The following is a 16,159-nucleotide window of genomic DNA, read 5'->3' on the forward strand; positions in this document are numbered from 1 at the left end:
TGAGGAAGACAATCAGAAAGGCGATGGGTGGCCAGGTGTGGTGGCTCACGCCTGTAATCTCAGCACTATGGGAGGCCGAGGCACACGGATCATGAGGTCAGGAGATCGAGACCATCCTGGCTAACATGGTGAAACCCTGTCTCTACTAAAAATACAAAGAAATTAGCCAGGCGTGGTGGCAGGCGCCTGTAGTCCCAACTACTCGGGAGGCTGAGGCAGGAGAATGGCGTGAACCCGGGAGCCGGAGCTTTCAGTGAGCCGAGATCGTGCCACTGCACTTCAGCCTGGGTGACTGAGCGAGACTCCGTATCAAAAAAAAAAAAAAGAAAGGCGATGGGTGTGGGAGAGTCCTTAAAGGGTGAAGAAGTGTCCCTAAAAGGAGTGAACTTCAGTGCAGTAAGTAGCATTGGGCTGGTGACATGGAGCATCCTAGGCTTGGCTTAGACAAGAGCACAAGGAAAGGATTGGGAGCAGGTTTCCTGATAGTGCAGAGCAGGAGGGAAAATATACTTGCATTGATTTTGGAAGAAGATATGAGATATGTTCACAGGAAAGGTGAAAAGAGAATTTCAAATTTACGACCAAAATGAGTATGTGGATCATATAAGGATATAAATAAGTATGGCTTCTTATATTTGGGAGTAAACTTATATCAGTGGGAGGTTTGTTTTGCATATCCTGGGGTGAAGCTCTAAAAAGATAGTTTTATTCTTTGCTTCTCTTATTTCTCAGGGTTCCTGGACTAGGGTGAGACAGTTAGTGGAACTGCCAGTAACTTGTACTTTTCCTCTGCTGGTCTATCTGGTACAGAAAATGTGTATGGGATCCCCTCCAGTGAAGTCTAAGTTCAGCTCTCCTTTACCTTCTTCCTTCTCTTAGGCTGAGCAGAGTCAGACCCAGAGAAGAAAGAAGGAAAAGATGGCTTACAAGGAGAATATGAGTTGTAGAGTCTGTGTGTGTGTGTGAGTTGTGTGTGTGTGCATGCATGCATGCGTGTGTGCATGTGTGTGTTGGGGAGGAGAGTAAAAGAGACTTCATTTGGATTGGCATTGAAGTCACAAGAGTAACAAAGCAGCAGTTATCTTTTCCAGATACATATTAGGTTTCTTTAATTCACTGTTTCTCAAAGTATAGTCTATGTTCTGCCTGTATTAGAATCACCTAAGCCCAAGATGATTGAAATCCTTTTTCTTGGGCTGACCTCAGAAGCACTGAATTGCTTTCTGGCAAGAGGTCCAAGAAATACACTTTTTAAAAATTCCCACAGTGATTCTCATGCTTGCTGAAGTCTGAGAACTTCTGCTCAAGTTCCTTAACTCTGAAGAGTTTAGTTTAAAAAAAAAAAACACTAAGTTATTAGAAGTCACCTCACGTGTTTCATACATTCGGGCAAGATAGTTCTGTTCTCTTTAACGTTAGTTTCTAAATGAATGTATAAGAGGGAATTTCAAGCTATTTGCAAGTACTCTTCCATAAATAGCACACTTTAGATGAGGGTAGTCTTGAGTCCCAGTATTGAAAAGCCAAATTGGAATGTAGTCATCACTGTATTTTTCTTTTTAGAGTAGAAACATTTAGATGGGCTTTGTGGGAGTTTTGTTTTGATCAGAGGAATGCAACTTAAAGATTTAATGATCACGTTGGGGCAAATGTACAATATGTAATTTTTATGCTTCTCATTAACTTGTTTTGGCTTTAGTGTTTTTTGTGCTTCCTGAATGTAAATTAAACTAGGAATATAAGTCATTTAAAACTATCTTGTGAGGCTGGGCGAGGTGACACATGCCTGTAATCCCAGCACTTTGGGAGGCCAAGCCAGGAGGATTGCCTGAGCTCAGGAGTTGCAAGACCAGCCTGGGCAATACGGTGAAACCGTGTCTCTACAAAAAATACAAAAATTAGCCGGATGTGTTGGCACATGCCTGTAAGTCCCAGCTACTTCGGAGGCCGAGATGGGAGGATCGCTTGAGCCCGAGAGGTCGAGGCTGCGGTGAGCCAAAATCGCACCGCTGCATTCCAGCCTGGGTGACAGAGTGAGACACTGTCTCAAAACAAACAAACAAACCATATTGTGGTCAAAACCACTGTAGCCTGCAGTTGAATGACAAGTTGAAAAAGTCAAGAGCATGTTCTTTTGAGCACCTCACAGTCAGTTACCATCAGAAGCTCTTAATTTGGTCCATTTTAAAGGGAGAAACTGGGCTGAGTATGGAGGCTCACGCCTATAATCCCAGCATTTTGGGAAGCCAGGGCAGGAGGATCACTTGAGCCCAGGAGTTCAAGACCAGCCTGGGCAACATAGTGAGACCTCATCTCTACAAAAAAAAAAAATTTTTTTTTAATTAGCCAGGCATGGTGGCATGCACCTGTAGTCCCATAGCTACTTGGGACGGTTGAGTTGGGAGGATCACTTGAGCCCAGAAGATCCAGTCTGTAGTGAGCTGAGATCATGCCTCTGCACTCCAGCTTGGGCTACAGGGCAAGACTCTGTCTATAAAAAAAAAGGAGGGGAGAAACTGTAAATGGCTTAAAACAGTTTTTTTAAAAGAAATAATACAGTTGTCTTCAATGATGTGAATACCGAGAATATCTTTATGAACCTCTCAAGACTTAGGAAACTCTTGTTTTAATCCTTTTCTCCGAATTTCTCTTAATTATTATTTTAACAATTATGTTTCATACAGTAAACTCATTTTCCCCCCCGGATAATAAAAAAAACTCTGATTTGACCTTGGAACATATCCAGACACATTCGAATGAAGCACACATCCTCTTCACAGAGCCTGGCCCTGCCTCTCTCCTGCCTTGGCCTGGCTGTCAGAAGTCTGGCATCTTATCTAGGTGAAAGGAAGAGCAGGAGATGGGACCTTATGTAGTTCACTCTAGCTTAAAAGTAGTTGTGTCCCTGGAGTAGAATAGGAAGTACACCCAGAATTTGAGATACTTAACACAGAGAAATAAGAGGAAATTTCAGAGGAGAGGTGATCTGACAGGGACCTTGGTGTAGCTTCAGTGGAAGTGGTTGTTGGGCTCTGCTGACCAGGCCTTCTCCTTACAGGAGGTGCAGCCATGAAGGCCGGTGTGAAAGAGGGCGACCGGATCATCAAAGTGAGTGACCCCAACACGCACTGCCACTCCCAGCAGTGGAAATAGGTGTGCAGGGCACTCCTGGCCTTGGCCCATCCTGCACACTTTCATCTTGATACCAACTGCCAGGCAGCCACTGAGTTAGGAGTGGTACCATGCGAGGGAGCACAGTGGTATAGCGTGAGAGAGAGTGAGGAGGAGGATAGCTGTGTTCTGCATTTTAGGCCTTTGTTGACTCGAAAGCAACCAAGCTTCTAGAACAAGTTTTATTATTCTCATTTCACAAATGACCAAAATAAGATTAAGAGGGAGGGTTAGTAACTAGTGAAGGATCCAAGGCTTCGATTCTTGGGTTGATATTCTTTACTCCATATAATGCCAACCTGGGGTCCTTGCCCATTCTGAACTACTATAACCTGCCCTGGTCGTTCAGACCTTTCTTTGACAGAATGGTGTTCAAGACCAGCCTGGGCAACATACTGGGGTGCATTAAGGAAATCCTAGATGCAGAGACTTCTTAGTCCTCTGTAACAAGGAAGCACACTGGGTCAGTGGACATTCACATGTGTGTGAGGCAAATGGTTAGAAAAGTGTCTACCAAAAATAAGTGAATGAATGAACAAATTAAGGAATGAAGACCCAGGTCTTGTCCTTGAAAACTCATAGGCTAGCTGGAGAGACAGAACAAATAGCAGATACAAACAGAACAAATTCATAGTGTGACTTAAGTAAACAAGTGACCAGAGGAGGCTAAAGAGCATTGGAAAATGGCTTCCTAAAAACATGGCATTTTGGGCCGGGCGCAGTGACTCATGCCTGTAATCCCAGCCCTTTGGGAGGCCGAGGTGGGCGGATCACAAGGTCAGGAGATCGAGACCATCCTGGCTAACACAGTGAAACCCCGTCTCTCCTAAAAATACAAAAAATTAGCCGGGCGTGGTGGCGGGTGCCTGTAGTCCCAGCTACTCAGGAGGCTGAGGCAGGAAAATGGCATGAACCCAGGAGGTGGAGCTTGCAGTGAGCTGAGATGGGCCACTGCACTCCAGCCTGGGCGACAGAGGAAAACTCCATCTCAGAAAAAAAAAAAAAAAAAAAAAAAGGTGGCATTTTGAACTTACAGAAGGATCCCCTAGCTGTTCATTACCATTACTCAATATTGTTTGTCCCTCCAACAGGTCAACGGCACCATGGTGACCAATAGCTCACACCTGGAAGTGGTAAAGCTGATCAAATGTGAGTTGGAGAGAGGTGACAACTAAAGTAGGGAAGCAGATGATCCGAGAGGGAGGAAAGGAGGGAGGAAGGGGCAGGCCTGGCATTCCAGGAGGTTTCCTTTGTAGATATGTGAGGCAGCTAAAGTCACATCTTTAATCTTAACATGGAGTGATCCACTTAAATGGCCACAATTCCCTATTATTTCAAGTGGAGACAGTACTAGGCTCTCATGAGACATCTTCATTTTTACCCACACTCATCTTTGCCACACCTCTTTAGACCATATCCTACTGAGACCAGGTCTCCCTCAAATACCTTTCAATTCCCTCTGCCATTCATGGACATTCTTCCTCATTTGTTTTCTCTTTGGCAGGGAAAAGCAACAATAATCTGTTTATAGCCAGGAAGGCCCAACAATTGAGTCTGCACAAATATTCAAATAGAAACAACAAATGTTGAAGAAAGAGTTGAAGAATGTGGGAATTTTGGGGAGAGCAGAGGGCTAGAATCTGAGTGCCTGGTCTGTGCCATGTGGGCAGTATGCTCGGAGTGTGACGCTGGCTACTTACTTTAGTGAGATAAAGGGGGAAACAAGAGGCTGCTGAGGCGGCCTGTGGGGCGTGTTCCCAGATATTTATGAGTGGAATTCTAGTTGAGGTCTCTGCATGAAGGAAGGGCAGGAAGTAGTACTTGGGCATGAAGGCAGGGATTAGAGAATGGGTGGGGCATTAAAAGTGAAGAGAATTTAATCTACAGAATAATGAGTTTAATGACAGGACAAGGGAGAACAGCCCCCTCCTGTATAGCTGGACTGTCTCTCCAGAACAGCACTCCTGGAGCAAGTCTCTCTCTATTTCCCTCTAGCTGGCGCCTATGTCGCACTCACCCTCCTGGGCTCTTCACCTTCATCCGTGGGCATCTCTGGGCTCCAGCAGGACCCATTCCCAGCAGGAGCTCCCCGAATCACATCAGTGATCCCCTCACCACCACCTCCTCCACCTCTACCACCTCCACAACGCATCACAGGACCCAAACCTCTGCAGGTAATAATCCTTCTGGCTTTCTTTCCTCACCCTAACGTCCTGTAGAAAAGCTCCGCATTGGGGAGGAAAGCAAGTTAAATCCAGTGGGGCTGTGGTAAACGGAGACAAGCCAAAAGACATATGAAAGACCGTTGAAAGAGTTGAACAAAAATGAAGGCTGCACAATGACAGTTGTTCCATGCCTTAGTGTCTTCCTTCCATGCAAATGCATATGAGGTTTTATCACACAGCAACACTGTGTGTTTCCTAAATGTGTAGAAGACTCTAAGGATGCTGTCTAAAAGTGCTCCTCATCGGAGAGAGAGTGTACACTTCAGGCAGGGACAGAATGCATCTGTTCAAGACCATTGCCAGTCAGTGTTAACCAGGGTTTGGTATAAAGTCAAGGAGTCAGGGAAAGGTTTCCTAAGAGAAAAAAGCCTGCTTTGAGGTGCAAAATATAGAGCCCACTCAGTAGAGGGAGGGACCAGAAAAGGACAAAAACAAGTAGAGGCTAGGCGCAGTGGCTCATGCCTGTAATTCCAGGACTTTGTGGGGCTAAGGTGGGAGGATCACTTGAGCTCAGGAGTTCGAGACCAGTCTGGGCAACATGGCAAAACCCTGTCTCTACCAAAAATACAAAAAATTAGCTAGACATGGTGGCATGCACCTGTGGTCCCAGGTACTCAGGAGGCTGAGGCAGGAGGGTTGTTTGAGCCCAGGAGGCAGAGGTTGCAGTGAGCCATGATCGTGCCAATGCACTCCAGCTTGGGTGACAGAGTGAGACCCCATCTCAAAGAAAAAACAAAACAAACAAAAAAACAGGTAGAAAGAGAACTCTGGAAGCAAGAAACACCTATGTGAAGAGTTAAAAGAGGACAAGATGCAGACAAGTATAGGGAACATGATTTTTCAGTTGGAATGAAGACTGAGCCCACAAGTCCTGGGAGACTTTAGAGAGCAACTTGATACCAAAGTTCATTACAGCCAAATTGAGGCATAAACTCAAAATCAGATTTTGTGTTTACTGCATTCCAGCAAGGTACTGAATAAAACATACTTATGATCCAGGCTCTACTCTCATAGCTTTCCTTGCCCAAGAACCAGCAGATAGAAGAGAGCTAAGCTATTGAGTTAGTCCCTAACTCTTATATTGCCATATTTTCCATCTCTAGGATCCCGAAGTTCAAAAACATGCCACCCAGATCCTCAGGAATATGCTGAGGCAGGAAGAAAAAGAATTACAGGTAAGGTCACTGCCAAGGATAGACTGGCCATTGCCTAAGTGAAATAATACTTTATCAGAGCAGCCTGCCAATGTACACAACTTAATTTACAGGCAATATCCTATCACAATAAAACCTCAAAAAATAAAACTTCCAGACCACTGAAGAATTGTCATTGGCCAGTAGAATTTGTTAAAGCAGAATTTCACCAGTAAAGTGAATAGGATTCTCCTTGTGTAATAGATTAGGATAGTGAATATGTACACAAAAAAAAGTCAACGGAGTTTATCTGGGACATTTCCAAGGAAGGGAAGGAAAAGAGGAAAGAAAGGGATGGATAGGTGAGTGCTGGGCCAGACTGAAAGAGGTGGGGAGCACTTGGGTGAAGGATGAAGAGAGTTTACAGGCCTAGGAAGTGATGTGCACAGAGAACAGTAAGAAGATTAATTTACTGGAGTGGACTAACCAGATTCCTATTGTAGCCATCCATATAAGTGCCACCATATATAAAACATTGTTTTAGTTTCTAGGCTATATAGAAATAAAAAAGATTAGATGGTTCTTGCCCTCAACATGTTTAAAATCTAGTGGAGGAAATTCAAATTACAGTAGGAGGGAGAGTGGGAGGAACAAAGATCTTACAATAAGAGAACAAAGAAGAGAAAAATTAATTAATAATGGAAAATATGGGGAAGCGCTTCACAGAGAGGATAGTATTTCAGCTGGGCCTTGAAGAGTGGTACTTTAGTAGGCAAAAGAGATGAGGCAGGGAATGCCAGTGAAAAGACAGCATAGGTCAAAGGCGCAAAGATATGAAAATACAAGTATTTATTTCACAAGCACTGAGTCCTTGTTATATGCTAGATACCATGTGTGTGTTGGAGCAGTAGATGGGGGTAATGTTAGGGGTGGGTGTTGGAATGGTTACAAAGATAAACCTCTCCTTTAATGAGTTAGTGATTCCATAGGATATGGATGAATGAATGAAGATACACTATATTATGATAAGTGCTAACATTTATATATTGGCAAATGTCAGAGTAATCAAGACAGTATGATACTGGTTCAAGGATAGACCTGTAGATCAATGGAATAGAATTCAGGTGCCAGAAATTAACCCATACATCTATGGTCAATTGATTTTCAACAAAGGTACCAAGACAATTCAATGGAGAAAGAATAGTAGTTTCAACAAATGGTGCTGGGGCAACTGGATATCTACATACAGATATTTAATTTGGACCCTTACCTCACACAATAAACAAAATTTAACTCAAAGTGGACAAAGACTTAAATGTAAGAGCCAAAACTATTTTTAAAAACTGTAGAACTCCTAGAAAAAATTTTAGGTAGGAGTAAATCTTCATGACCTTGGATTGGGCAGTGGTTTCTTAGATATGACACCAAAAGCATAACCCCAAAAAAAAAGAAATAGTTGGATTTCATCAAAATTTAAAGCTTGTGTATGTCAAAGGATTCTATCAAGAAAATAAAGACAACCCATAGAAGAAATGGGGAAAAATATTTACAATTCAAGTATCTGATAAGGGTCTAATAGCAGAATATATAAAGGACTCTTAAAAGCTCAACAATAAAAAGACAACCCAATTAAAAAACTTGCAAAGGATTTGAATAGACAGTCTCTAAAGAAGACAGACATACAAATGGCCAGTAAGCATGGGGAGATGCCCAGCATTGTTATTCACAGGAAGATGCTAATCAAAATGACAATGACCTACCACTTCTCACCTATTAGGATGGCTATAACCAAAATAATGGAAAATAACAAGCGTTGTGAGATGTGAAGAAATCTAAACAATACTTATTTATGTTTTGTCTGCATATTCACTATGCTAATCTATTCCGCCATTGATGGTGGGAGTGTAAAATAGTGCAAGCACTCTGGAAAACAGTTTGACAGTTCTTCAGAACATGAAACACAGCAATACTATATGACCCAGCAGTTCCACTCCCGGGTATATATCCAAGAGAATTGAGAACATAGGTTCACACAAAAACTTGTACATGAACATTGATACCAGCATTATTAATAATAGGCAGAAAGTAGAAACAACCCATATGTTCACCTGCTGATGAATAGATAAGCAAAATATAGTCTGTTCATACAATGGGATTTTACTCAGCCATAAAAAAGAAAGAAGTACTAATAAATGCTTCAACATGGAAGAACCCTGAAAACACTATGCCAGGTGAAAGAAGCCAGACACAAAAATCTACAGGTCATGTTAGTCCACTTACATGGAATGTCCAAAATATGCAGATTCATGAACAGAAAGTAGATCAGTGGTTGCCAGAGGGTGAAGGAAGGGGAAATTGGGAGTGACTGCTTACAGGTACCAGCTTTCTTTTTGGAGTTATGGAAATGTTCTGGAATTAGATAGTGGGGGTGGCTGCACAACTCCGTGAATATACTAGAGACCACTGAGTTGTACACTTTAAAATGGTGACGTTTGTGTCATATGAATTATAGCTCAATAGCAATTAAAAAAATTTTTTTAATGCTCTTGGAGCCCAAAACAAAGCATAATTATTTATGGAATAATCAGAAGGCTTCATGAGGTGATGCTTGAGTTGGGTTCAGTCTGCTGTTAATAGAACATTGAAAATGGCAGTGGGACCAGGAGTGGTAGCTCATGCCTGTAATCCCAGCACTTTGGGAAGCCAAAGTGGGAAGATTACTTGAGCCTACGAGTTCAACACCAGCCTGGGCAGCATAGTGAGACCATGTCTCTAAAAAAATTTTAAAAATTAGCCAGGCATAGTGGTGCATGCCTGCAGTCCTAGCTACTTAGGAGGCTGAGGTAGGAGGACTGCTTAAGCCCGGGGGTTTGAGGCTGCAAAGCTATAATCGCACCACTGCACTCCAGCCTGAGTGACAGAGCAAGACCCTGTCTCAAAAAAAAAAAAAAAAAAGAGAAAATGCAGTGAGTCTTGTGACTGGAAGGTGTTATTGGCCATGAATACCATGAGGAGCTTGGAATTTGTTTTGAAGTCTGTGGGAATTAATCAAAGAACTGTGAGTGGGGGACTGATGACATTTTCAAACCAGTGTTCTTTGGAGAAGTGTGTTAAATGTAAGGAAACCATCGAGGAGGCTATTGCAGTAGATAAGCAATAATGACAGATTTAACAAGAACAGCAGGAGTAAGAACAAAAAGGAGAGGATAGCAATGGGAGACTTGTCAGAGGGCCAATCAGTAGAACTTATCCATTGGTGAAGGAGAAGAAAGAATAAAAGATGGCTCCAAGTTTGTGTGTCTGGGTAGATCAGGTGATACCAGTGACAGAGTGAGATAGAGGAGAGGAGCAGAGCTTAGGGGAAGGAAATGAAGGTCAGCTTTGGGTATACTAGTGTAAGGTGCCCATGAGACATTCAGATAAAAACCAGCCACCAGGCATGTGGAGATAACAGGGCTGAACTTAGGAGAAAAGCCTGGGTTGAAACAGAGATTCGGATATCCTCAGTATGAAGGTGATAGTTGAAACTGGGGACTGGATGACTGAAAGAGGTCACCCAGAACACCAGTACAGAGAGGAGACAGCTGAGGATGGAATTGAGGGACATAGGTGCTTCTACAGCACATGGCACTAACCTCTAATATCACACCACTTGCTATTACATTTGATTTTTGAAAGAGTAGCCTGTGCAGTAATGGGAGGAAACTAGATTGTATATGTTGATGAGCGACTAGAAGCAAAGAAGTGCAGGGCCCTAGTTGTAGACTAATGTTTTGAAACATTTGGCTGTGGGCTGGGCATGGTGGCTCATGCCTATAATCCCAGCACTTGGGGAGGCCAAAGTAGAGGATCACTTGAGGCCAAGAGTTCAACACCCCTGGGCAACATAGCAAGCCCCTGTGGCTATTTAAATAAATAAATAAAATAAAATCAGAAAACCACAGGCTCATATCCCTTTACAAAAAAAGAAGAAAAAATGGCTGTGAAAAGAAGGAGAAACAAATGGGGCAGTGGCTTGAAGAATCATCAGAAATGATTGAAAGAGTTTTGTTGTCGTGGTGGTTTGTTTTTGTTTGAAATCAGGAAACTTGAACATTTTGTAGGATGGAGAGAAGGAGCCATTGGAAAAAGAATACTTTGAAGATATGTGAACAATGCCCAAGAAGAGCCCAAAGCAGTCAGAGGGGTTAACTTTTTGAAAGATTTAGACATAGTTTCTCTTCTGAGCCAGGAGAAAAAGATGGCTGAAGAAGTTTCGAAATGGAGTACAGTTGGGAAGGTTTTTACCAGATGGTATTACCTGCCAAGGCTAGGGAAGGGTTGGGGTTTGATGGGCCTGGAGAAGATGAAATATTAAGTATGGGGAATTTGTAAAATGGTTGTCAGGTAGTAGTGAAGCCCCAGATGAGCCTAGATAATATGTGAACCCAATGTCTTTATTTACCAACAAGCTTTATGGAGCCTCTCCTTTTGTAATGAAATGTTAATAGCTGCCATGTATTCGGGTATGTGACTTTGTGCTAGACATTCTGCTAAGCACTTCATATACATAATCTCACTCCACTATTACACCCGTCCCATGAGGCGGGTATTGTCATCTCCATTTTATCAATGAGGATGTATTCAAGCTTGCCCAAGTCTATACAGCTAGTAAGTGGAGGTGCCAGAAGTCAAAGCCAGGTGTCCCTAACTGTGAAGCCCTGAGGAGTGCTAGATAAGTGGCTAGGATGGTACCTGCTCTCCAGGAGCTTCCTGAGGATGGGACTGGCAGAGGCATTGGCTGTTGTAGTTGACACTGCTTCCTCTCATTTCTTGTGGTTCCATTTTGTGTAAGTTCCCTCTTTAGCACTTTTTTATGTTCTGGTCTGGACAGTCACTTAAATATTTCATACTTGAGTGGTAGCTGAAGAAGGCCTCATTTGGGATGTGGGACTTAAGGCAGACCTTGAAGAATGGCTCAGATTAGGACAGGCCTTTGTGTTTGTCTTCTTTCTGTGGTTGTCTCCTGTGTTCTTTTTCTCATCACTTACATCTTTTTCTGATCCTGAATGATGTTGAAATACCGTGCATCTACTTGGAGGCAGAGACCTCTTCTCTCTCCTCTTTGTTTTGGGATAACTGCCTATTCTCCCCACTGGTGAGTCATCCATTCTCTACTAACCACCCCTCTGCCTTTTCCCCTCCCCCTTCTCCTCCTCACCCATCCCTAGCGTATCTGTGAGGTCTATAGCCGGAACCCCGCCAGCCTACTGGAAGAGCAGATCGAAGGTGCCCGGCGGCGAGTCACTCAGTTACAGCTGAAGATCCAGCAGGAGACTGGTGGCTCAGTGGTGAGTGATGTAGGCACAGCTCTAGTAAGGGCACATGCAGTGGAACTGGGGATAGAGTGAGGGAAAAAGCAAGGACAGAAGGCTTCTTGGGTTATGCCAGGACCTCAAAGCTGAACTAGTAAGTGTTTAGTATTTTACAAAGAAACCAAGGTCAGCACCAAAGAGGCTGAGCATTGTAGTGACACTTGGTATACCATAAAAAGGAAAAGCCTATTTCTTGCCCTCCAACAACATAGGCAATGGAAAGAAAGAAATATTAAATAAACAGATTGTCAGTGTTAGTCTCTGAATTATCCTTCCCTTCTGGGTAGTTCCTCTGGGTAGTTCCTCATAGTGGATGTATGTATATTTCTATACTGGTTTTACCCAATATTTCGTCTGGTACCCTTTCCTACCACCTATCCTCAAGTAATGAGTCTTCTCAAAGAAATACAAGTACTTTTTAAAGTCAGACTACATAAAAGCCCCCAGTCTGTTGAGATGGATCTGTATCAGCAGATAACCACACTTTATGGAAAACTCCAGAGAGTAGATGATTCTTTATCTATTCTCTTCAGGGACTTTGCTATTAGTGTCTTACTGCTCTCCATCAGGCCTTAATTCTTGGGGTGAATAAGAAGTAACTCTCCAGAAACTTTAAGGTCTCCAAGAATAACATTTGCCAAAGCCAATAGGAATTATTTAAAGATGATCTACTTTTGCTTTTAGGATATCCAGATCAAAAAAGTTAGGGAAACACAGGCAAATACATTTAAACTGCTTCATTTTCTGAAGGACTTCTCATATTACATGGTTGATAGGTAGGAGCTCAGGTTGTGGACTTAGACCATCTGGATTCAAATCCAGCATCACTTCTCATCAGCTTAAATACTCTTGGGCAAGTTAATTAATCCATAGGAGCCTTAGCTTCCTCATTTATAAAATGGAGATCACAGTGTTGTCAGAGTTAAAGCATGCCTTTGACACAGGGGCTGTACATGTTTGCTGCTGCCACTGCATTGTTGGTTGTGCTATGAGGTGATGAGTCTGAGAAACTAAGCTTGGAATCTGAAGGTCTGAGCTCCAACCCCGGCCTTAGGGTTGACCTGCTGTGTATCTTGGGCAAGTTACTTAAGATCTCTGAGCTTCTGTTTCCTCATTTATAACATGAGAGTAACATGCCTAAGCCAGAGCCATTGAAAGATTAAATGTGACCTAGAAAAGTGCTTTGTAAACAGCAAAGCACTATCAACATCACTTCCTTCACATCCCACTAGCTCAGTCAGTCTCAGGCCAATGCCTGTCCATCCTCCTCAGAGATCTCCAAAGGTAAACCTTTTATATCTTCCCTCAGTCACCTGTTTGAGCCTTTGTTTATACTTCTTGATGGTTAAGAAGTTCTTTCTTGTATCCAAATAAGGCAATAGATGCTTTGAGGTCCAGGGTGATTGGATAAAGCTAGCTTTTAGAATTTCAGTAATGGTAAAGCTCCCTTTCCACCATTAGGGGTCATTGTCATCCTCAAACTGTACAAATGAAGCAATATCTCTTCTAGCTGGGCATTTTTGAGGCAATGAAGCGGAAGAGGCCACTAATTGTAAGCAAATAAGGCACTGATTGGTGGAAGGAAACCGTAGCGGGAGAGGCTGACAGAATTTGCCCACCCTGTGGGCCTTTCTGTTTCAGGACATACTTCCGCTGTATGGTGACACCAGCCAGAGGCCATCAGAAGGTAAGTCCCCCATCACCCCTTTTTTCTCTGGCATATCTCTAGTCCAGGTTTCTTATCTGTTTACCCTCCCCATGGGGCAGATTCCAGGAAAGAAAATATGTAGTGACTCCCCTCTGAGAAATGAAATAATGGGAGAAAGCAGTACAAATACACAGGGAAGCTGGATACAACTTAGGCAGTAGAATTGAGTGTATAGCCAATAGCCGGGATAGGTAAGGGCTAGTAAGATACCAGAATGAGTATGGTCCAGACAGCAGCTTGCCTGACAGCTCCTGGCACTAAGGAATTCAGCAAATATTTGTTGTAAGAAGAAATGGGTGGTGACTAGAGGAGGGTTGGGAAGGAGTTGAGGGGCAAAACTAGTTGTGAGAGAGAGTTATGGAGTCTTATTTCAGGAGGTGACATGGCCTGTGCCCAGGTGCAGAGACAGGTGAAAGCTAGATGTGATGAGAGAAGAGGGGAGGTGTGCCGGGAAGTGTCCTAGTCTAGGGGTCGTGGGATGAGAGAGCTGAAGGGAAACTGGTGAAAGAAAAGGTGGCAGCTTCCCCTTCCTGCCCTGCGCACAGGTGCCCAGAATAAAGGCTCTCTTTCCCCTAGGCCACAGCTCCTTCTGTATTATAGAAACTATTTTCTTCTCAGGCCGGCTGTCTCTGGATTCCCAGGAGGGGGACAGTGGCTTGGACTCTGGGACAGAGCGCTTTCCTTCCCTCAGTGAGGTGAGTCCCAGCAGGGCAAGGCCCATTCAGAACGTGCATTCGGGGTCCCTTCCCTTGACCCAAGGTTCTGCTGCCTACCAGCTGCACTGAGGCCTCTGTGTGCCTCTTCCATCGTTCTAGTTCTAAGGATGTAATCACTGTGCTCTGGGTTCCAAAGCAGAAATTTCAGATGCATCCAACATGCAAGATTATCAAATCTGGCTTTCATTTTATCATTGTCAACTCTGTTATATAAAGAGTACGGTGGAGAGGGTGGCCATGGCATTAACTGTGGCAAGTCTTTGAGAGTGAGGGAGCAGAGATGAAGTAATCTAAAACAGTGACTTGACCAAAAACACATTTCCACCTGTCCAGGAATAACATCATCTTAGATTAATACAGTGAACCCAACCTATTCAGAAGTGGTAGTCTTTTTTTGCTGTGGATCTTTTTCTTCTCAAATAGCTTGTCTTTTCTGGAATGACTAAAAGAATTTCAGGTTTTGGCCTCAAAGGTTATCTCTTCCAGGTGTTCTCAGTTTGCACATGTAAACTATGAACTGCAATACAAAAGTAAGAATGAGTGGAAGAAGTAGTAATGAAGTTAGCAAAATATTTGCTTAGCCAGAGTAATTAAATATGTGAATATGTGGTTGAAAACATGTTAAAAACCTAATTTTAGATAACAATTGGAATTTTATTTTCTTACTGCCCTGTCCATGGGAAAATGGTGAAATATATGTGAAAGGATCGGTATGTGGAAAAGTCACCAAGAAAGTGGAGTGGGACAGGGATCCTAAAGAATCTACAGTTGACATTATCTGGAAGGCCACAGAGTTGGTGATGAAGAGTGTGTGCTGTGAGTTGAGGCTGCCTGGGTTAAGTCCAGGATACACCTCATGACTAGCTCTCTGACTTAGCAAGTCTCATAACCTCTTGGAGTCTCAGTTTCTTTGTGTGAAAATGGGACGAATAATAGTATCTACCTCAAAGGGCTACTGTGTGAATCGAATGAGATAATATGTAATGAAGGGCTTAGTATAATGCCAGGCACAGAGCAAGTACTGCACTTCTCTTAGCTGATGTTGTAAGTATGGTTATCACCACCAACACCAAATGAGCTGAGCCTTGAGGGTCTTCCGGACAAGGTGCCTTCTCACAGAATTCTTCGTTTCTCTAGTCGTTGATGAATCGGAACTCGGTACTGTCAGACCCTGGGCTAGACAGTCCTCGAACCTCCCCTGTGATCATGGCCAGGGTGGCCCAGCACCACAGGCGGCAGGGCTCGGATGCAGCAGTCCCCTCAACCGGTGACCAGGTGAGTGATCTGGAGCCACCCTGCAGTTTTCCTTTTCTCAGAAGTGAGATTTGGAGGCATGGGTGTTACCAATACATGGTCTTGGATCATCAGACTAAACCCCTGCTTCAGCAACCCAAACTTTGAGACAGTCACTTACATAGAGAGCAAATAGTAAAGAAAGAGAACATGGCATAAATAGAGATATGAAAGTAAGGCTGGCTCCGTTTCTATGTGGAGAGTGGGTGAATGCATCTGTAGGGAGTAACAGCTAAGGAGCGGATAGCTGGTCTTTCTGTCTGTACAGAATAGGAAATAGGTTTAGGCAGTGTTTCTCCAGGATACTAATTTTCAGTTTCCCCGTTCCTTAGCAAAATCCTTTGCTCAAACAAAATCTTATTACTTGGAACCCTAACATAGAAAAGAAAAAAAAAAAACTCAGCTCCCCTAGGACCTTTACTGATCAACCTCCCCCTGCCCTCAAGGGCACTTCCATGGAGCCCTAAGGTTCTGCAAAACCTGATTTGAAACGCCCTGCTCTCAGGGGTGGAGCTAGATCCAGGAGAGACTTCAGGAAGACGGGTTTGACTTAATGCAA

General features: G+C 43.3%; 1 protein-coding gene across 14 annotated transcripts in view; it reads left to right on the plus strand.

The window, feature by feature from the left end:
• The window catches only part of ARHGEF11 (Rho guanine nucleotide exchange factor 11), a 115,973-nt gene that overhangs the window by 62,498 nt on the left and 37,316 nt on the right, over window positions 1-16,159 (plus strand). For 9 of the 14 annotated variants that reach the window (XM_024253853.2, XM_054550925.2, XM_054550934.2 and 6 more), the window contains 8 exons: window positions 3,059-3,108; window positions 4,263-4,320; window positions 5,167-5,345; window positions 6,500-6,571; window positions 11,740-11,859; window positions 13,525-13,570; window positions 14,210-14,286; window positions 15,445-15,582. In XM_024253853.2, coding sequence (XP_024109621.2) covers window positions 3,059-3,108; window positions 4,263-4,320; window positions 5,167-5,345; window positions 6,500-6,571; window positions 11,740-11,859; window positions 13,525-13,570; window positions 14,210-14,286; window positions 15,445-15,582 — 740 coding nt within the window. The remainder of the gene's footprint in view (window positions 1-3,058; window positions 3,109-4,262; window positions 4,321-5,166; window positions 5,346-6,499; window positions 6,572-11,739; window positions 11,860-13,524; window positions 13,571-14,209; window positions 14,287-15,444; window positions 15,583-16,159) is intronic. The other 5 variants (XM_054550963.2, XM_054550965.2, XM_054550967.2 and 2 more) reach the window with 1 other exon arrangement.

The sequence above is a fragment of the Pongo abelii genome, chromosome 1, assembly GCF_028885655.2.
Source record: "Pongo abelii isolate AG06213 chromosome 1, NHGRI_mPonAbe1-v2.0_pri, whole genome shotgun sequence".
Classification (NCBI taxonomy): domain Eukaryota; kingdom Metazoa; phylum Chordata; class Mammalia; order Primates; family Hominidae; genus Pongo; species Pongo abelii.